This window comes from Pundamilia nyererei, unplaced genomic scaffold (genome assembly GCF_000239375.1).
Source record: "Pundamilia nyererei isolate P.nyererei 1_Seehausen unplaced genomic scaffold, PunNye1.0 scaffold00171, whole genome shotgun sequence".
Lineage (NCBI taxonomy): Eukaryota > Metazoa > Chordata > Actinopteri > Cichliformes > Cichlidae > Pundamilia > Pundamilia nyererei.
This window is the reverse complement of record NW_005187572.1, coordinates 986,550-1,008,030: the sequence shown is the minus strand read 5'-3', so window position 1 is coordinate 1,008,030 and position 21,481 is coordinate 986,550. Positions and strand designations below refer to the sequence as shown.

The 21,481-nt window shown below is 41.4% G+C and overlaps 1 protein-coding gene across 2 annotated transcripts in view; it reads right to left on the bottom strand.

Moving 5' to 3' along the window:
- Positions 1-1,053: 1,053 nt before the first annotated feature.
- Positions 1,054-21,481, bottom strand: part of krt222 (keratin 222) — a 28,340-nt gene continuing 7,912 nt past the window's right edge. For both annotated transcript variants that reach the window (XM_005746021.1, XM_005746022.1), the window contains 7 exons: positions 17,479-17,632; positions 16,085-16,381; positions 12,351-12,476; positions 10,456-10,676; positions 7,460-7,680; positions 6,379-6,481; positions 1,054-2,688 (listed from right to left, as the gene is read on the bottom strand). In XM_005746021.1, the coding sequence (XP_005746078.1) occupies positions 2,475-2,688; positions 6,379-6,481; positions 7,460-7,680; positions 10,456-10,676; positions 12,351-12,476; positions 16,085-16,381; positions 17,479-17,632 (1,336 nt within the window). In that variant the 3' untranslated portion in view covers positions 1,054-2,474. The remainder of the gene's footprint in view (positions 2,689-6,378; positions 6,482-7,459; positions 7,681-10,455; positions 10,677-12,350; positions 12,477-16,084; positions 16,382-17,478; positions 17,633-21,481) is intronic.

The window sequence follows — 21,481 nt, the reverse complement described above, 5'->3', positions numbered from 1 at the left end:
GCGGTCCGCTTCTTTTATATATATATATATATTTATCTTTGGTGCCAACTCAAAAGATAGCATAAAAACTTGAGTCTAAGGTGCAACAGGACGTGTTACAGGACCGAGTGGAGCACTGAGAACACTCTGCAGTGGTAACTATTTACAAACACTGCCCTCCTCTGGTTAAGACGGGGAATCTAAATTCTCACTGCTGTTTGGTTCACAGTGAGTATCACACAATAACGCCATAGCAATATATATTATTGTATTCTTTTTAAATCCCCACACAGAGGATTAACCGCAATGACAAAAGACCCTCAGAGTAAAAGAAACTCTTCTTTCAGTGCTGTGAGTGTCTGCAGTGCAAAGCAGGAAGGGACTGTATGAAAATTAGCGGACACGGAGCAAGGCTTTACTTTAAAAGCAAAGTTTAAGACACTCATCTACACATTTGATGTTATATGTACCTGAAATCGTCAGAGATGGTTATAATGTGGAAATTGAAGTAAGTTGCACTGAAATGTGACCTGTTATTGTGCATGATCTGTAGTTGCGTGAACTTGTTTGAACTATCTGCTGCTGTTTTGAAAAAGAGATGTTACTGTCTTTTATTGGGATAAATAAAGGATGTCATTTAAAAATGTATATAGATCTATTAGATTAGTTAGAATGATTTTTCCATCAACCTTTTTTTTTTCTTTTTACATTTTTTAATTAATTTTTTAAAATGAATCTGTGATCTGTGCAGGACTCCGCCTTTCAGGATGACCTCTTGAATCGTGGCACATTCGTCTATTTGCAAACAAGCCTTTTTAACCCCCCATCTCAGTGCTGGAATCCCAAACATTCTGTTTCCATCTGTTCTGTTTCTCTTTCACCTCAGAGTCATCCTCACTACAGACTCCTCTCACCTGAAACCCAAAGGTGACCTGGTCTTTCTGTTTTTGCCCCCCCACAGTCTGGACCCGTCTGATATGTCCAACAATTGTTAAATCGGTTCTATTTGATGATCTCTTATTATTTTTTAAACTCATTTTTTAAATTCATCATTAGTATTTGTTATTAATTTTGATTTGTGTTTTTTTTATTCTTTTTATATTTTTCCTGTCACTGTTTTATTGGCTACCTTTTGATTTCTCACCTGATCACCTGCACTTCCTGCTCAGTACTGCCTCTAACGCATCTATTTTTATACACAGAATAACTGAAAAGCACTTTGGGGCTGCCCATAAAGAACTGGGCTGTTCATTTGGTCTTCCTTTGGGTCAAGTTCTGTTTTTTTCAAGTGTGCTGCACGGTCAAAGGTTACCTGATGGGACTGGATGTCCATCTACTAACCATCCAGTGTTAACGAATATCAGCTGGTTAATAGACGTAGGTTTAGCTCTCAGATGGCCCTCCTAAAAATCTGATTAGGCCACAGGTTAAACTAACTGGTACCTAATGCAGGAGAAACATTTGAAAGCCATCATAGTGATTCTTTCGTCCATCATGTGACTTTCAGTAGAAGTTTTCCTTCTCAGATTTTTTCTTTTGCACTTTGTAAACTCTATTTTAAAAGTGCTATTTAAATTACACTTTGATTGCATTTTTATTTCAGTCAGAATAATATCAGGCGGCTTCTTTGGTCAGTGTGTAAGTTTTTTTGAAAAATGGTGTGAATTGCACTTTTGTAACAGATAAAATTTTCTCCCAGTGCAGAAACCTCACGGTGGAAGGATTAAAGACTAACACTGTCTTCTAAATTAAATGCTAATGATCTGATGGGAAAATAACTTTCACGTGGTCACCGATGCACATATCAAAAGGGAAAATGGCAAATTTCCCAAATTCTTCCATCAATTTTCCAATTCTGATCTATTTATTGATGTTTTTACACACTTTTTGCTCTGCTCTGAGATGCAGACTGGAGTGGAACGATTCTGCGGCATTGACAAATTTTATATGTCATTCCTACAAAAAAACAAATAAAAAACAAAACTTTGTAATTTTCATACAGCCCCTCACAGAAAATCTACCAAAACATGAAAATCCACTCTTAGGTAGTTCACAGCAGCTCTTAGTGCTGTGTCTCCATCCATCCAAGTCTACCTGTGCTCTCAGCTTCCTGTACCAGGTGCTAATCAGGGTTAAATGCTGTAGTTAAGCAGAGTCATTGTTATGTCTTTAATCCAGTGAAACCTAACTGAAACAAAGTGTTCAAAGACAGCTTTTCTTCATCTAAAATGATGACGCAGAAATATGTTTTACATATTAAATACTTATCCTCTGTGTATTAATGACTGTAAGTCTTTCTGACACTATAAAAATGGTCACCACAAAAGCCTGATGGTTAATGATCGTCCTGTCAAAGATGAGATCTGATGGGAGCTCATCAGCTAAAATTCAGATTAAGCACGATGGTGACGGGTGGTAACGTGCCCACCGTCGCGGCACAAATGTTATTTCTGTTACCGCAAACCGGTGTCAGCTCGGGCCCAACGGTGACTGAGTTACTGCGTGATGGTCGGGATGCTGCGGGATCTCTTCATGATGAGACGCACCTCCACGTCGGGGAGGCTGTCCTGTTTAGTTTGGGCGCACCCCTCGTCCGCCGTGGCCATGTGCAGGTCGAAGCGCAGCGACACGGACTTCTTCCTCAGCTTGGGATTCCCCCTGAAGAAGGAGCCCTCCCACTGCTTTATCACCTTATCAATCTTCTCTGTCCTGGTGAGAGACGTTGGAGATGTTGGTAATAAACGGTGAATATGCAAACTGTAAACAGATTCTGTGAAAAACGTTATCGGGCTCTTTGCGTTTCTTTTGTTTGTGCAATGACTCATCTTCTCTTTGAATTTGAAAATCTGTCTTTTCATCTAAGTGTCATTCATTCATTCTCATCCTTGCTGAGACAGATAGAGCCTGCAGGGGGCAGCGACGGAGAGCGCTGATGCTAAAATGTGCTGAGCTTGAATTGCCCTAGATGTGGCCTTTGATAAGACATGATGTGAAACATATTTTAATCATGATATAACACATCATTTTGTATCCTCATCAAACTATTTTTGAAGGCTTTTGATATTCTGGGAGACAGTCAATCAGCTTTCCATTGATTTACAGTGACCCTTCCTTTTAAAGAGACAAGTAGACCCAAGCCGTGTCAGCGAACTGCTCTGAAATTGCACAACAGAGCCTCTGGATCCTCTCATGCTAAGGGTTATTTGGGGTTTCCTTTAATTTGTCTGCACATTCATAATGATACAACTGTCTGGGAGGGAGGGAGAGAGAGAGAGACCTTGCCTGAGCCCACTACTGCACTTTAAAGTGTGTCACAGCTGAAACAGGGTCAACTAACAGAGTGGTAGAAAACTGAAACACAGAGGTTGCACATTTATGTGTGTTTGTTTTGGTTTGTTTTTGTGTCAGATGGTTTCCAAAGTGGGTTCGATAGTTTCAGTTTCATCTTTAATATTTTAACATGTCAGTTTTATTTAGTTTTGATGGTTTAAGCGTTTGTCGTTTTAGCTTATTAAAATATGGGTTTTACGTTCGGGGGTAGACTCAAACAATTCAGAATGCATATTAATGCAAAAGTACAAAAGTAAAGGGAAATTATTTGACGTTGGTTTAAAATAATAACAGTTGATTCTGTTCTGGACATGTTGTTTCACCACACATCCAAGTGACTTTTCAGTCTCTGCTGACTGCAGGTTTCCTTACAAACAGAACATCTGCATAATGACTGAAACCAGCAACACTGTGAGGTCAGTTTCATGATCATTAATATGTAAATTGCCATGACCACTGATCAATGGTCATATGCACCATTCACAGCATTGTAAGATGGTGAAAGATGTACCCTTAGGTCTCCTCCTCGATTTCCATGTAAATGTGTTCCTTGACTCCCCAGTCAAACCAGCGTTCCTCCCACTGAAAACGCTACATCCAGATAAACAGATTTTTTTTGGGACCTCCTCACCTGGATGATTGAGCATGCATCAAGACAAGTTTTCACAGGACTGCTTCCAAGTAACAGCCCATTACTGCTAATCAAATCCACTTGATTTAATCATCAGCACCTCTACAAACACAGTTGTGAGTGATGCCGTAAAAGCAGAGGCTTTGACAGTTTGATGGTCTGGAGCAATGATGTGTGTGTTAACATAATGACAAAGAAAGCCCACAATGATCTCAGACAAGCAATCGTTGGTGCCCATCATTCTGGAAAAAGTTATCACACCATTTCCAAACAATGTGAAATCCTTTGCTCTACTTTCACAAGTGGAAAACATTTCCCAGGAGTGGACGCCGCATCGAATCCACACCGAGAAAACACAAAAGCTCCAGTTTAGACCCCACAGGCCTCAGTTAGCAACTTAAATGTTAAGGTTCATGAGAGTTCAATTAGAAATAGACAAAACAAGTATGACTGTTTGGATGGGTTGCCAGGAGAAAGCCTGATCTCTTTTAAAATCTGTAGATGTTCCGGATAAAGTGAAAAACAAATTTAGTGATGAGGGCTCGTCTTGATAAACAAAACAAAAACCAAACAAAAGAAACCAGCACATATAAAAAAAAGAATTCACTCCACCTAGATCCCAGATATCCCATGCCGATCATATGTTTTTAATTGCTTCAGCCTGTCCACGGTTGCTTTTGCATCTGCATCCATCTCTCGTCCGTTGTGACTGATGCAGACTCTTTTATTCGCTGGGATCTCGCTGCTGCTTTTCCCACATCAGATGGAAATAATCACTCCTGATTGAAATGTAATATTTACTCTGCTTGCAGCTTTGTGTTTGATCTACACCTTTTCTTTTTTCCTAGCAGCCCCTTGCTTCACTGTTTGACCAGCTACTCCCTAATTGTGTCCTTGGCTGTCTGGTCTTATCAGGCAGTACGGAATAGGTTTGTCAGAGCTTTTCTGCTGGGAACAAGTGTCTGCCTGGACTAGAAATGAGCTTCTATGTAAGGTCAAACAAATTAGCCATGCACTAAAAGGCAGTGTATGAGCAGGGTGAAAGACATCAGGTGATAGTTGTCTGTAGATCTTTCACTGTGATTGATTGATGGATTGTTAATCTAAAAATGTCTTGGCAATTATCTCCTAGTATACTAGTAATTTGAAGTCTGCAGTTACAGACGAAACACCAGTTTGCTCAGTAACTGCAGACAGACGCCTCACTCAGGAAGTAGCTCTGTGCACTGCTTTGAAGTTAAGAGCCGCACACTAGTGGATATTTCAGGCTCTGGTCACCTAGGTTACGCTAATGTATCAACAGCCCATCATTTATCAATCAGTCACTTTTCCTGATGTTGGTAGCTGTCGCCAGTAGTTATCTTACCCTTCATCACTTTCAGTCACTGAATGTCATTGACTTTCTCTGCCGTTGCCACATCACTGCGATCACTTCCTTTGCTCCTGACAACGCTGATTAGTTTAAACAGGCAGTTTTATTTAGTTCTTGTTCATTTTTCCATTTTTTTTGTGGGAATGTCTTTCAGCTCTTCATCACACAATGTTTCAAACATTTAACCAGCATGAAACTGGAATGTGACACAACAGTCAGCTGCTGACATCAGCCTAATCTTATTTGCCAATCAAATATGCACACATAAGTCAGCAGGGTGCATTCTTACTTGTTATCTTTAGAGAGGGAAGAAGGGCGAGGTTTAGTCTAATTACAAAATAACAAGGTCAAACTATGCAAGAGGCCCTCCCAGCAATAGCACAACAAAATAATAAACACGGGTCGTCCATCTTTGATGTGGGCAAGCGCGGTCACCTGCAAAATGTAGAAAATAACAGGATCTTTGAAGCAAACAACAGCGCACTCAGGAGAAAGTGTGAGGACATGACTGATAGTTGCTGGGCTGGCAGAGCAACTGCGTCTCTTTGCATCTGCGGCTCTCTGAGGACATTATGCAAGTGCGTATGCGTGGCTGTGTCTCGGTCTGGTAATACCTGAAGCACGAACAAAGATTTCCACCCATGTCTCGTCCAACAATAACAGGTGTCACGCCCTGAAGCATGCATACCGGGCGAGTACCTCCACATCAAACACAGGCCATTAAAGGAGGAGAATTCCCATGCAACCCAGTGAGGAATTACTCATGGGAACTTGTGAGCTAAATGTTTTTGTTTCTCCTAACTCGTTCGATGTGTGAAGGTAATTCTTCTGTTCGCCTAGACGTCGCCGGGGAGTGGAGTATGATGACTGCATGCTTGTGAACTAATATAAAGACTCTAATTGAAATGTGTTAAAGCTTCAGGAGATTACATGAGTAAGATGTTTTTGCAATAGGGATTTATCTGTGTGATGTAATTAGCGGTTACTATTAGAAAATGCCTAGGTTTCACACTCAAGCAGAAGCACTGACTGCAGGCCAAGTGGGAGCACAGCGATCAATACTTACTCAATGGTGCCGTGACCCTCCGCGCTTTCTTGCACCACATTGCCTTGAAGAATCTCCTGAGTCTTCACAGTGGAGATTGGCAAGTCCTTATCTAGTTCTGGCTCTGCGAGAAGTCGTTAAAGATAAACCATAATAAGAAATGACTGCAACAAGTAGGCGTGTCACTACTTTTCCATCAATAAAGAGGAATGCACCGAAATGATGAGACGTCAGCTTTTTGGCCAAAAAATAAGATTACCGATGCGACCCAAAGACATTTACATATCATTTGTTCCCATGGAAATTACCTGAACCTCTCCTTTGAAGCTGAACATAACACCGGGCTCATGTTACACTCTATATTTGCCTGTTCTATATTTATACAGTAATCAAAATGTCCCGCAGTATATTTGCAGAGCTTTTTGTTATTTTTTCCCTGTACATTCAAGTCCATTGACATCTCTTGTAGTATTCCCCGTCTGCCTGCCTGGTGTCCTGTGTTTAAGTCCTTTTAAGGGTTTTGGCTCAATAAAAAGAAAAATGGAGGAATGGCGGCTACATGGTGGCTATCTTTCTGTCAGTATGATGTGAGATGTCCCACTCAGTGCTGCACAGCTGATTTTTCTGATGAGGCCCATACACTGTATATAAAAGATGGACATAGCCACTGTGACGTTACCTGCCGGTTTTGGTGTTAGCATAAAGCCTGGGGGTGCTAGTGTTAAGCTACTGTGTTGGTTTCTGGAGCCAGAAGTCACCATAATTAAAAAGAAATAGGTTGGAGTGCTAAATTGTAACGCTATCGAGCTCTGTTAGCTTCATCAATATGTTTTGCAGACAAAACACTAATTCCCACATAGCAAAGTTGGTATGGCCCGGATCTGGCCCACACAATATGCTTACACATTCTTTGCACATACCGCAAAGAATGATGGCCCTTTGGTGGCCCAGATCTGGTTTGCCAGAGGTGGCTCACACATGGGCCAGCACAAGGCCTAATGTGTCACATTGGCTCATTTAATTATGACACACTGTATGAGAGACACCTTAAATCAAAGAGGGACTGGTTTGCTCCGCACAGCGAGGTAAATGTGTGTCTTACCTGTGAGTATCACCAGGCTTCGCTGTCTGTACAGTATGCTTTTCTTCAGCCCATTTTCTGTTGGGAGGAGTGAAGGTATGTCAGGGAGGGGCTCTGACTTGGGTTCGTCGGGAGTAACGGCGAGGTCACTGAAACCATTTTCAAGTCCATTCTCCTTTGGCTCCACGACTGAAGACCTCCATGGCCGCAGAACCATCGGCTGTGCAGTACGACCCATGTATCTGCAGGCACATGAAGACGTAAAGATGTGTAATATATGTACGACTCGGACGGCGGGAGGGATCTGTGGCGGCACTATATCCCTTGAAGTCTGATTGTTTCCATGTTTGACACCAAGTTGTCATATCATGAGTTCACAGTTCTTTACTTTCGCTTCTCTGTAGAATGAAGGATACAGCACCTATGGTTGTAACCAGACTGCTGGTCGTTAGCTCTCCGCTCTGCGTTCATATCCACAGTAATGTAGAAGCCACGACTGCTAATACATGTTTATGCAGGCAGGAGGTCTGTCTCCAATTAAAGCCATTATAACTTCCTGAAGTTACTACTAATTTTCAAGTCGTTTGATATTTCCATACCACCCCAACTGCTTCTTAGTCATCTGCTTTCATCATGTCATTTTAATTCCCAGGAAATTCCCATCCTTTATGCTAATGTGAAACGAAAAGCAGATTAGCTGAAGACTGTGGGAGGGATAAACACAGAAAAGGCAAAAAAAAGTATCAATTTAATCAAGTTTGGCCAACTGGAAACACATGAACAGGTTTAATAAAAAACAACTGAATGGAATTTTATTCACAACAAGGTGCTTTATACTGTAGAGAAACCCCACCAAACAATCCCCTAAGAGCAAGCACGTGGCAAACATAAAACCAGGCCTCAAACCAGCACCTCTGTTAGGGCTGTCAAAAAGGAAATCCTCAGATGTTAATCCGTACTAAAAATTGCTTTTAGATGTTCCAAAAAATTTGATTCTGTTCATCTGGACGTAGAGTTTTCAGTGGGAGAAACGTTTCGTCACTCATCCAAGTGACTTCTTCAGTCTCAGCCGACTGCAGGTTTCCCCAATCTTACAAATTGGAGGTTCATTTTCAACTATGCACACAATTTGGAAAACATGAAGCTCATGAAGTGTAACAGTAACATCACTCAAACCCCATTTCCCGGTCTCAGTCAGATGTCATCGTTCTGCACACTTCGCTCACCTGCAGGAACACCGGACATCAAAATGTAACATCCTGGTTGCCAATTAGCCTCGCTCATGTTGCGCCTGTTTAAACTCCGCTGGAAGAACAATTCAGTGGGTGAAACGAGCACAAATGAAGAACGTAACGTCACACTTGGAAGGCGGATGATGAATATGAGAATCAAAAGAACTGGAAATTATAATAAGTCGTTTAAAAAATATATAGCCATTAAAACACGGTTTGATGTTTTTACCACACGAGCGTTTCTTTGATGTTCTATAAGACATAAGCATAGAACAGCAGTGTGTATTATTTTGGGGGGAGGATTCAGTTTGAATAGAGAGAGCGTTGTTTTGAGGCCTTTGATGTGTGGAGTTTTGACAAAGCAGTCTGTATTCAGAGTTTGGAGAAACTGAGCCACAGTTTCTAGAAATTTGGGAACTATTATCAGCAGAACTACCTTTTTCTGACATTACTGTTGGTAACGTTGTGCTATCATTTTCAAAGTTTGCTTTGTGTTTTGCGTACTTGTGAATGTTGGCAGATGTTAGCATGCTAACAGTGAGTTGGACAGACCATCCAAAGTGTGTGCTCAGGTTGTGAGAGCAGTTGGAGCCAAATGATGCAGCACAGTGCAATGTGTCCTACAACCTCACTGACACACGAGCATGACTTCTGTTGTTGTTATTTAACAATTCATCTGCGATATTAACACAGTGTGGTGCAAAAGATAATAGCGACGTATTCTCTGGACTGAACATGACCATGAATGTTTAAAAGATGATCTAAAAGCATTGTGGCGCGACCTTTCAGAATCATCTTTTGTGCTTTTATTCGGTAAATACCCATTTCACAAACCTCAGTGGTTTTATGTGCTGAAGCTTCAGTGAGACTTGTTTTTAATGCATGCAGATGCTCTGCTCTCTCATTTTTTCTTGTTTTATTGTGTTTTATCCCACTCAATGCCGCCCTTCTCAAATATGACTAAACAATAGACATTTCATATGCGTCCTGCCCGTCCTTGCATCATCGTCGTTAATCTAAAGAGATGAGACAAATCAAAGGCAGCACTCCACTCTGCCCGTAACCTATGTGGCATAAAGTCAAAGTGATGTCTCGTAGCTATAAAACGTCAGCAGTGCGGTTGATGCAGCAAATGTGTTGAAGCATCTCAGAAGAGTCTAGCGTCCAAATGGAAGGAGATAATTAAAGGCCCCGTCAGGTGAGCTGAATATTCCCCTATAAAACAACTTGGCGCTTGCAGAAAAAGCCAGACAAAGACGCCTCTACTGTCTGGATTCTGTCAGCTCATGTAATTAAAGACACAGCTGGATTTTCAGACTATGAATCGGAGAGTTTGTCATCTTCATTTCAGTTTAACAGAAATGTTTATGTGCCACTATGTTGCGTGGGCGGAGAGCAGGGCCTGAGTACGTCTCAACTTGCAATTATTGTGGATTTTGAATTTGTATTCAGGTAAATTCAACATAATCCAAAAGATAAAGGTTAAGGTTTGAAAGTGTCAACTCATAAAAGCTTGACAGCTCAAGTTAAAGAAAACAAACAAGAAGTAATTTTGTTTACTTTGTGCATTACTTCTGACAATGACGCTTCTAACTTGCTCACGGCACTAAAGCGCGTGCCAAGTTTGTCAGACTCTGCTGCTTGATGCGCGATCTTTTTCTTTTTCTCAAGGAAGACATTTCATTAAACTGTAAAGACAAGGAAGAACTCTAAAACCACAAAATTCCAGCTCAAACAACCCTCCTGTCTTCTTTTAAGATTCCTCGCCCTTTGTCTCGCGCTCACCTTCCCTCCTCGCGCTCCAGCAGACGGCGGTAAGTAGCAATCTCTCTCTCCAGCCTCATCTTAGTGTTGAGAAGCTGATTGTGGCGCTGACGCTGGGTGGCCAACCCGCTCCTCACCTGCTCGAGCTCGCTCTCCAGCCCAGCGATCACCTGGGAAAGATCCTGCAGCTGGCTGGAGTAGAGCCTCTGGGTGTGCTGGAGGGACGTTTCCAGGCCTTTCTCCTAGACGCCAGAGAATAAAGACCTGTTTGGATCATGACTTGATGGTCTTTGTTTTCTTAAAAAGGAATGCAGTGAATACAAAACGATATTAAATAAAACAATTTTACAAATTCACCTAAATATATCAAGACTTTTAAAACTTTAGTGTCAACAATGAATCGAAACGCTTTAGCGCTCAGAGCTCTCCAGATGGAGCGGTTAGACGACGGTAAACTCAGCGTTTTTAAATTTAAGGGGGATTCTGTGCAGCTTTTTAATTTATCATCAACCAGCAAAATTAAAGTCATGACTCTTTTCCCAGTCTTAATAATTAGGTGCTTCTAGAAAGCATTGTACATAGAAGAGGAAATGTTACGCTGCTCTGTGGGCATACGAAAGGTCACTTTGTTAACTAGTGTATCAAATTGACAAGGCTAAAAACTTAGTTAGGGCTGGATCAGGTGACTAGCAGTTTAATGCTTGTTTTATGCTGTTCTTGTCTTTCTATGATCCTCTCTTTGTCTCCTCACCTTCACACTGTTCATAGCAGACTGCTCTTCCTCCCTAAGCCTCTGTCATGGTCCTGGGTCAGTGACCCAGCGCTTTAAGTTTATTATTATCATTTTCTAGTTCATTATTATGATGATTATTATTGTTTGAGTTCTAAGTGTTATATTCGGTCTGCCTCTGAGTCTGCGTCTGTATCTCTGTCTGTCTATGGTGTCACCCCGTCTGTTTGTGAATCTGTCTGTTCAGTTCAGCGTCTTGTCTGGTTCCCTGTGTCTGAGTTTCCTGTTTTATTGTGAAGGTCTGTGTCTTATGTGAGTGTGCTGAGTTTACGTTTCCCTGTCTCGTCAGCTGTGATTTCTCCCAGGTGTGTTCCCCTCCTGTCTCTCATCCCTTGATTACTGCCATATGTGTATTTAAGCCCTGTGTTTCTCTGTGTTAGTGTCGTACCTTCAACTAGCTGTGTGTTCTGCTTCCGTGTTTCAGTCCTCAGTTCCACTATTACGACCTTTATTTTCTTTTAGTGAGTTTAGTTTGTACGAGGTTTCTCCAAGCAATAAAGCTGCGCTTTAAGTCTCACTTCCGTGTCTGAGTTCTGCATTTTGGGTCCACCACTCCTGCTTGCCTGCCTGCCACACAGCCAACCATGACAGCCTCGTTCTATTGAAGGTTTCTTCCTGTTAAAAATGAGTTCTTCCTTCCCACCATTGCCAACCCACAGTTCACAGGGGTTTGTCTGATCTTTAGAGGGTTTTTTCTAATTCCGTGGGTTCATTCACATCCATAATGTAAAATTGCATTAAAGCAGCAGTTGGGAATTAAATAAACTGAACTGAAATTAAACTGAATGAGGTTTTTTTTATATTCATAACTTTTACTTCTTTTTATTCCAGTTTTCATTCCTTAGATTTTCCATGAATTGCAGTTATGGAATCAGTTACACAATGTTTATGAAAGCAGCTCTGAAAATGAAGAAATAATAATAAAGTATCGTTGATTGAAAGATAGAAACCTTATGTATATCTTGGCACAGATGTATTAAAACTCCCTTTAGTTGCTAAATTGAACCATTACGCAAAAACAGTATTTTTTCTCGTTATTGTCGTCTTTTCACAGGCAGTCTGCCGTGTGGTGTTGAAGCAGTGTTAACAGTGTGAATGATAACTTCAGATATTTGTTTTTTCTTACCAAAGCATGTAAGGTCTCAATCTCCACTTGCAGCGAGTGCCACTGCTTCCTGGCCTCGGCTAGCTCGGCCCGTGCCTCCCTCAGGGCGGCGCCGCCGAGGCTCACCTGCGCCCACGCTGCCTCCTCCTACACAACGAGAGGGGAGCCAGATGTTTAAAGAGGTGTGAATCCCAGCACCACCACCCTCTTCGCCAAACACTCACACAACTACCTGTTTTTCCCTTATAGAACACACTCAAGTGGTTTCATGTTTGTGTTAATGTAAAGTAGCTGATGAGATGCAATTGTTGGGTTTAATATCTGTACTATGTAAACGAAACAGAGGCCTGTTCACACAATGACACACACACACACACCTCATGAGTAAGTACTTTTTCCCACTGGCACCGTCAGACAACACAGAGGCGAAGCAGTCACAGGTGGTGCCTTTGGTGATGTGTGTTTCAGTGCAAGGTAAACAGACAGCGTGTACACACAGCTGTCCACACACTGTACAGCTGTGAGGCGCTTCACACCCTTCGTCCTCGCCCCGTTAAAACGCAGCAGAGCGGTGAAGCTGTCTCAGCACTTATGACAATATTTTGACAGATAAAACAAAGTTACGCAAGATACTTCCTGTATAATTTGTTACTTCACTGACTCCATTTATCAGTTGCAACAAATTTAAAAAAAGATCTTTAATCAAGGAGACATTCATTTAGGGCAATATTAGCTGAAATCAGCAGCTCATTGATGATAACACCGGCAAACAAGACCTGACCTGACAATGGATTTAAAAGGGACTCCTTACATATGCTTGCATATACATAGATTTTTATTTGAAAGTTGAGCATACACTTGAAACGAGCTATATATGACACCTACATCATACACATATATCAACTATATCCAACAGAAGATAAGCACTAGAAGTAAATCCAAACAAAAACTCTTACAGAAGAGGTTGTGTTGGTGTTGTGTTATATTACATAAGAACATATCAGTGAGTTTTTAATGGGGCCGTTATATGTGGAGCATGTTGATGCTGAAATCTGTTCTTGGAGTTAAATTATTATGTGTATTATATCACTGGGTTAATATTATTGTTCTGGAACAGCTCATTCATGTGTGTGCTTTATATACTGTTGACATGTGTTTGGGTAAATATTTGCATTTGATCTGCTTTCGTATGTGGTACATTTTTTAAAATTCTACAGTTTTTTGTTCTTATTCCTGTTTTTGCTTTTCTTTTCATCCTGTTATGTTTTTAATTTGTGCATAATGCTGTTCGTTGCCTGGTCAGACTCACGCTTTCATACCGTGAAACATCAGTGCACCACATTCTCCTCACTTATACAACACTATGGAAAGTCTTTTCATCTTCATTTCCAGTAGCAAGAAAACTGCAGAATATGACATCATCTTGACATTATTACAGTTATACAAAGCTTGAATTGCATCTGCTGCGATTCCAATCCAGGCTTTTAAAAAATCTAAATATAAACTTTTGTTTGTTCAGAGACAACTCCAATTGGCGCCTTTAAGCTTAAAGAGCTTTACTGTCATTGAACGTGATGACAGAAGTCATGCATGGATGGAGGTTTGGATTCTTTAGTCTATTTTGCACTCAGACTTTGACCTTTCATAAGGTAAACATTGTAAATGTTCCCGGGGACAACGAGGCTGCTCTGTATGATCTTACACGGTATCCAGACAGCTCCTCCTAAAATTAAACCTACATATTATTATATTATCTTTCTGTCTTGTGGAGCTCTTTATACTTTGTTTCAGCAACCAGATTACTGTCTCTGAAATAACCTATTACTGCTGTGCTTTTTATGTCATTTTTGGCACTTTGAACACCATAAAGTGATTGTCCAGTGTGCAGAAGCAAATGCTGATGTCTACTCAGCTAAAATCTCCAGAACCAGGCAGTTCACAATGTAGACACAGGGCGTAAACTCTGGTGTGTGCACTTAAGATCTAAAACAGATAATTATTCGGCAGAGCTGCAGAAATCAGGATAGATTATTTGCCAAATACATATTTGGCAAATAATCTATCCTGATTTCTAATATTTTTGCTTGCTTAGTTTAATTAGCAGGTAAAATACAAACAGAGGCTCCTAATGCTGTACAGGGAGTTGTGGTCCTGGGTAATGGACCGAGTGTCTTAAGTTTATAGATTTTGTATTTTTGTTTTATCTGAATGTCTGTGAAGGTTCTCAGTCATCCAGGTCGTCGTAGTCAAAGGAGCTTGCAAAGAAAAGCGTCTGGACTTCTTTAAGTTGCTTGAAGACGTTTCACCTCTCATCCGAGAAGCTTCTTCAGTTCTAAGGGCAAATGGTGGGACTCCCCACCATTTGACCTTAGAACTGAAGAAGCTTCTCGGATGAGAGGTGAAACGTCTTCAAGCAACTTAAAGAAGTCCAGATGTTTTATCTGAATGTCTTCTGGCAATTCTTAGTCTTCCTTTGTTCCTTAGTTCCTGGTTATAATCTTTGGTTACTGTTCTTTATATATTTTTCAGTTTAGTTCCATTCTCAGTTTTTGGTAGTTTAGAGTTTAGTTTCACACTTTTGTGTAATTCCCCTGTATTGTGTTCATTTGTGTCTGTTTCCCCATTCAGTTTTATTTCACCTCCTTTTTTATTTTGATAAGTCATCTGTCCTTGCGCCTTGCATTCACTTTACTTCCCCTCGTCTCATCTTCCCCATTTGTTGTGCTTCCTACAGCTGTGTCCAATTCCCATTATCCCTCAGTGTGTGTACAAGCCCAGTCAGTCCTTTGTTGGTGCATTTGTTATTCCTTCCTGTCCTGTTTCCTGGTTGGTTTGTTTTTTCCTCCTTCTGGATTTAGTTACCTTTTGGACTTTGTTTTCCTTGAACTGTCTACACGTACTCGTTAAAGGTATTCTTTGAGTTTTCCACCTGCCCGTGTGTTAGTCTGACTTCTGGAGTCCACATCCACACATAACAGGACAACAAGAAGCAGTTGTCCATGTATTGATAAATCAGTTAAAGTATATTAACTGCTCACGACCCCCACAAAACAATTCATTTTAGCTACGCAAACGTCCCTTGCCTTAATTCCTACAGATTAGAGGAAAAGAAGAACTCCTCTGAAACAAGCCAAACGCAGTCTTTGAATCTTTGAATGATTTTTTATTGCCGTGTTGTCAGCTCTTGACTGCTGCATTGTGCTGCTGTTAGTGGGTCTGATGTAAACAGCAGAATTTAATAAAACCTGTCCTGATTTAGTGCCGTGGTCGCTCTCAGCCCTTGGCGAAGGCACTTTATTGTTGCTGTCAGACCAAAGTCATGGTGCTGTGGAATAATAAACAGCTTCTGGACTGTGTTTTTCCCAGAAAAGAGGCCAGCTGAGCTAAAATAAGAGTGGAAACGTCAAAACAAAACAAAGCTGCTATTACTAGACACAGGATGAGGATGCTTAGGTTGTATTTTGGGTTGTAAATATTTAATGAAGGTGAGGGATCATTCACACAGACCACCACTACTGTGTTTAGATGAAGAGAGAAAGGAGACAAACACACAATCTGCACACAAACAGGCCATATAGCAAGGAAGGAGAGGTTTCAAGCTTTTTACCCCAGTCAACAAATACCAGCGGGGCACATGCATCACCCTGCCTGTGGGACAGCCTGGAGTTGGTCCTGAGGGTGTGTCGGACCGGCACAGATCAGGACCATTGTCCTCAGAAAAGACAAGTGAAGATTGTGTAAGAGTGGATGCGTACCTCGCTGAGGGCTCCTCTGTGTGTTCTGGATGCTGCTGCTGCTCCAGCTCCAGCATGAGGAGGCCCGACCAAGCCGGGGGCTGGATTTGAGATGGCGCCCAGGCCGAGGTGTCTCTCCCCCGGGCTGGGGAGTCTGCTCTGTTCGCACTGCGCTCTGATTCGGTCGAGGAGCTGGGTGAGCTCCATCCCTGTGCCATCCTCCTCCTCCCTTCCTCCTGCTGCTGCTGCTGCTGCCGTGGCCGTCGCTAACAGAGCATCACAGGAGCTGGCCCGCTGCAGCTGCAGAGCCCGGGCTGCCTGCAAAACAGCCAACCAGGGGGAGGGAGAGAGAAAGGGAGCAGAGAGAGAGGGGAGGGTGAAGGATGGTAAAAAATACAGGCGAGACAAAAAGAGAGATGAGAGTTGGATTAAAATAAATTCTGAATGAAAAAGGTGAGTAAAATGCAAAGGAGAAAAAAGTGGGAACACATGTGGAGAGACAAGGAGAGGAAGAGTAAGCAGGGATCAATACCACATTTATGCATATGTGTGTGCACGAAAGGATCCTGAAAGTGAGGGAGGGGAGTATTAGTCAGCAGGAATGAGAAAATGAAGATAAGGAGGGAGGAAAGAAAAGATGGAGGAGGGACGGACGAGGTCACTGTGAAGTGTTTCTCACACAAGGAAAAAAAGTGCTCATGCACACCCAGTCATTACAGGACTATTATGTCGAGGTTGGAACAGATCACTTATAATTTACGTGTTATTATAACAAGTATTCCTATAATTAGAGATCTAAATAGGACTATTACACACATTTTATATATCATAACCACTTAAGGGTCATGTAGCGTTCACGAAGGGGAACATCTGTGGAGGTCAGAGTGAAGGGACAAACAAAGACTGTTTTTAATGTGAGAGATCGAGACAGCAGATGCAGTTAATAGACAGTCCCTTGAAAATGTGCCTCATCATGTACCTCTTTTCCACAGCCACTGACAATAAAGGCTTCAAAGGCCTTAAGTTTGTTACATGCCGATGGCAGCTTTTTGGCACCGCAATGTTTTTGCAGTGGAAACGTGTGAAAACTGGTTATAGACTTGTACAGCCACTACAAGATGACAGTTTGAATCCAGCACCAACAAGAAAATGTCAACTCATTCCTCCAAACATGCAGGTACTGTAATTTCCTGCCTCTTCGCTTCTTCTTCCTCTACTCTGTCTCAGAATTACTGAGTTTTGCAGCCTCCAGGGACCCTGAATGTTCTCGCTGAAGTTATAGGGGTGAGCTAGTTTCTACTTTGGAACACAGTTACTACTGTGCATGCAGATGGAAAAGCACGGGAGGACAGAAAAGAGAGCAAAGTTAAAAAGACAAATGAATGAGAAGGCAAGACAGAAGAACATTTAATGACCTCAAATTCCCGGTGCATCTCCTGCAGCTCTGTCATGGAGCGGTGAACCTCTGCATGCAGTATCATGCTGCTGTGATCTGCCGTCCTCTTGGTCTCCCTGAGCAGAGCCACCTCTTCCTCCAGACGCCTGGTGTTCCTCTCTTCGGTCTCGCACCTGCGAGGGGATATTGACACATATCGACCTAGTTTTATTATTTAAACAGTAAAATGCATGAACACACCAACCACCCGGCATCCATTCACATTGTTTTCTGGGGGAAAACTTGCATTTTTGAGGCCATTACAAAAATATGAATTCATCCTAATTTCAACCTTAACTAAATATGCCTGCTGAGCAATTTATGATTGATTAGAGGACCAGCTAACATCTAACTGGTGCAAAACCAGTCCAGGGTAGCATCTGCTTTAATCTGGTTCAGTTCAAACTGGAAGTTTAGCAGATCATGTGCAGCCAATGTTTAATAAAATGGAATAAGCTGATAAACACACCAGAATAAGATGAAAGACACCACATGAATTAAAATTAATGAATAATAATTCAAGTTAAATTCCAGGTTTTTGTTTGATTAGTTGTGATTTTTATATAATCTTCTAACTTAAAACATTTGAAAGGTACTTTATAGATGACAAAAAGTCAAAAGCTTTTTGTGTTTTATTATAAATCACTGCTTGCAGCCTACCTGGAGTACCTTCAGGACTCACCACAGGATCACAGCTCACACTGTGGCAAGCATTTAAATTGAGGTTTGATCGCTACTGTGCATCAAATGTTTGACCTTTGTATTGAAATCTGTGTTGTAAGATTCAACCTTTGCTTTTCCAGTTAACTGTTTCAGAGAAGTGTAAACGGGTTAAAAATGTGTCATTTTTATTTCAACTTGTAAATCTGGTGAAAAACATCTTGATTAATCCTGGATTTGTGAGTGAAATGCTCATATGCACTGTTTGTGACATGCCAGGGTCCAAAGTGGCGCAGTGATAAACAATGCTCCCTCACAAGAGGAAGGATCTGGGTTTGAATCTGCCAGTAGTCTGGCAATTTTGCAGCAGAGGTATGTTCAAAGTCATGTTTTATTTATCGCTCCGGCTCGAGACCGAGCTAATTTAGCAACTGAAATGACTGAGTAGGGCAATTTGAAAGTAAACTAAGAAAACACCCCAGAAATTCTCATCATTGGTCCAGACAACATGGAGGAAGATCACAGGGAAGGTTGATGTGACAGGCTGAGACAGAGACAGATGATCCCTAAAGAGACCAGGCAGGAGGAGGAAGAAGAGGGCGACGATGACAACACGACAAGCATTTTTGAGAAACATGTAAATAAGGTCACCCGATCCCTGGTACTACCACCTGAGGGTCGGTATAATCCACACTGAGTTTTAGCACTCAGCTTTTCCTCTTGGACAGATTATTGTAAAGCTCTTTTACAAGCTATTAATCAAAAATCGATCAATAGACTTCAAATCACTCAAAATGCAGCAGTAAGACTTTTTTCAGGAACTAATGAAAGTGTCTAAAAATATTGCACAGATTTTACTGACTCTACACTGGCTGTTCATTAGTTTTACAATTGTTTCCAAGATTTTGCTTCTTACTCTTAAAGCTCTTTGTGGCCTTGTTCCAGAATACACTGGAACCTTGTGCCAACCAGTGCATGGCCCGAGATCCTCAGGCAGGAACCAGTTAACTGCTCCCACCTCACACTTAAAGACAAAAGTAAATTCAATTCAATTTAATTCAACTTTAATTTTATAGCGTGAAATCAAATCTATCGCCACAAGGTGCGTTTGTAAGGTAAGGACCTGATAATAATAAAGAGAAAACCCAAACAATCAGACGACCTCCTGTGGTGACATTTGGCGACAGTGGGAAGGAAAAACTCCCCTTTAAAAGAAAGAAACCTGTTAAAACCTCTGCCACAATTCATTTGGTTCGACGGAAAGAAAACTGGACAAAAGATGAATCTCAACAGGGAGCTAGTTCCACAGAAGGGCCCTGTGGCCCCTCCCTGAGCCTGGTTCTGTTGGAGGTTTCTTCCTGTTAAAAGTGAGTTTTTCCTTCCCACTGTCGTCAAAGTGCTGCTCATAGGGGGTCATATGATTGTTGGATTTTTCTCTGTATGTATTATTGTAGGGTCTACCTTACAATATCAAGCGCCTTGAGGCGACTGTTGTTGTGATTTGGTGCTGTGTAAATAAAATTGAATTGAACTGAACTGAGAAAGGACCCAAGTGCAGGCACTGACAAATGACGTATTGCGAGTGAGCTTTAATTACAGTGGGGAAAACGAAACACAAACAAAAGCTGAACATGGCAGCAACTAAACTGAAACAAAACCTAAACTGGGTGAAACTAAAGTGATACAAAGGAACAAAAGCCTGGGACTAGAAACTCGGGACATAAAACATAACGACATGGAGCCTGGAGCACAGAGAAATGCAACAGGTAACGCACAGAGAGGAAGACACAGGGCTTAAATACACAGGCAGGACAATGAGAGGATGGTGAACAGGTGGGAACACAGCTGGGACAAATCAGACATAATAAGACAAAGGAAGCAAAGCAGAATACACTAACATAAGACAAGGACGATCAAAGTAAAACAGGAAGCATGAGACATTCGCAGAGACGCAGACTCAGAGACATGACTGACATGATGCACTGTGGAACACAGGGAAGACACAGTGAGCGAAACTAGGAGATAGAACAACAAATATAGTATGAACACAAACCCAGCCATGAATAACAAATAATCAAGGAATATAACTTAATCAAACACAAAACACTGGGTCACAGACTCAGTGCCATGACAAACTGCAGTTGCTTCCTTCAAGCTTTAAAGACTGAGTCACATCCTATCTACAGCTTTCAACTCAAATCAATTTACTTTTATTTATATAGCGCTAAATCACAACAACAGTTGCCTCAAGGTGTTTTATATTTCAAGGTAAAGACCCTGCAATAATACAAAGAAAACAGAGAAAACCCCAAAATTCATGTGACCCCCTATGAGCAAGCGTTTTGGCAGCAGTGGGGAGGAAAAACTCCCTTTTAAGAAACCTCCAGCAGAACTACGCTAAGGGAGGGGAGGGGTGGGTCATCTGCTGCAACCAATTTTAAGCCTCATCTTAAAAGTAGAGATAGTGTCTTTCTCCTGAATCCAAAGTCTTATACTGTTTTCTTTGCCTTGGACAGATATTCTAAAAATTATTCAAAAAGGGGTTTTAATATGAAATCTTTATGATTTCATGTTAATCTTTATGAATATGAGATCTTTATGCCATAATTCAGAGTTCTTCAGAGTTCACTATCACAGAGACAGTATGTGAGCTATAAACATCCTTCAAAGCATTAAGTTTGCCTGTCTGCTCTGTTATCAAACCACATACTTGAGGATATCTCTGAATCTTCCTCTAAGTCTTATAGCAATGGTTCACTGCACAACATCACAATGTAGTGGTTAAAAGTGGATAATTACAAATAAAATCAGACCACAAAACTTTCCATTACCCTAGCCACATCAAAGATCCAGTTCCTGGAATAAACTACAAAGAGCAGGAGAAAAATTCTCTGTAGGAAACATTTTCATTATTAAAAATATCAGAGCACATACAAACATATGGCTAACCCCACCCAGTCACTCGAAGGTCAAGTATTGACTATTGCAAACAGCAATTCTAAGAATAGCTAGTGAGTGTCTAACCAGGGGCTGGAGTCTCTGGTATCAGCTGGAAGTTTTTATTTCACCCCATGACTGTGAGTCACTGCGCTGCAGAAATGATAACTAAAAGGGAAAAGGACATAAAAAGACCTTGGAGTCATCCTAGTGCATCATAAACAGACAGATGGTCAGGAAACTCGTCAGGTGCAGGTATAAAAGGAAGAGACGCAGGTATTTCAGCCGCTGTCCTTCAGGGGTTAACATCCGACAGCAGGCGGGAGATGTGCGAGGGAGGTAGAGGTGGTGCTGATTGTGGTGGTGGTGTGTGTGTGTGTGTGTGG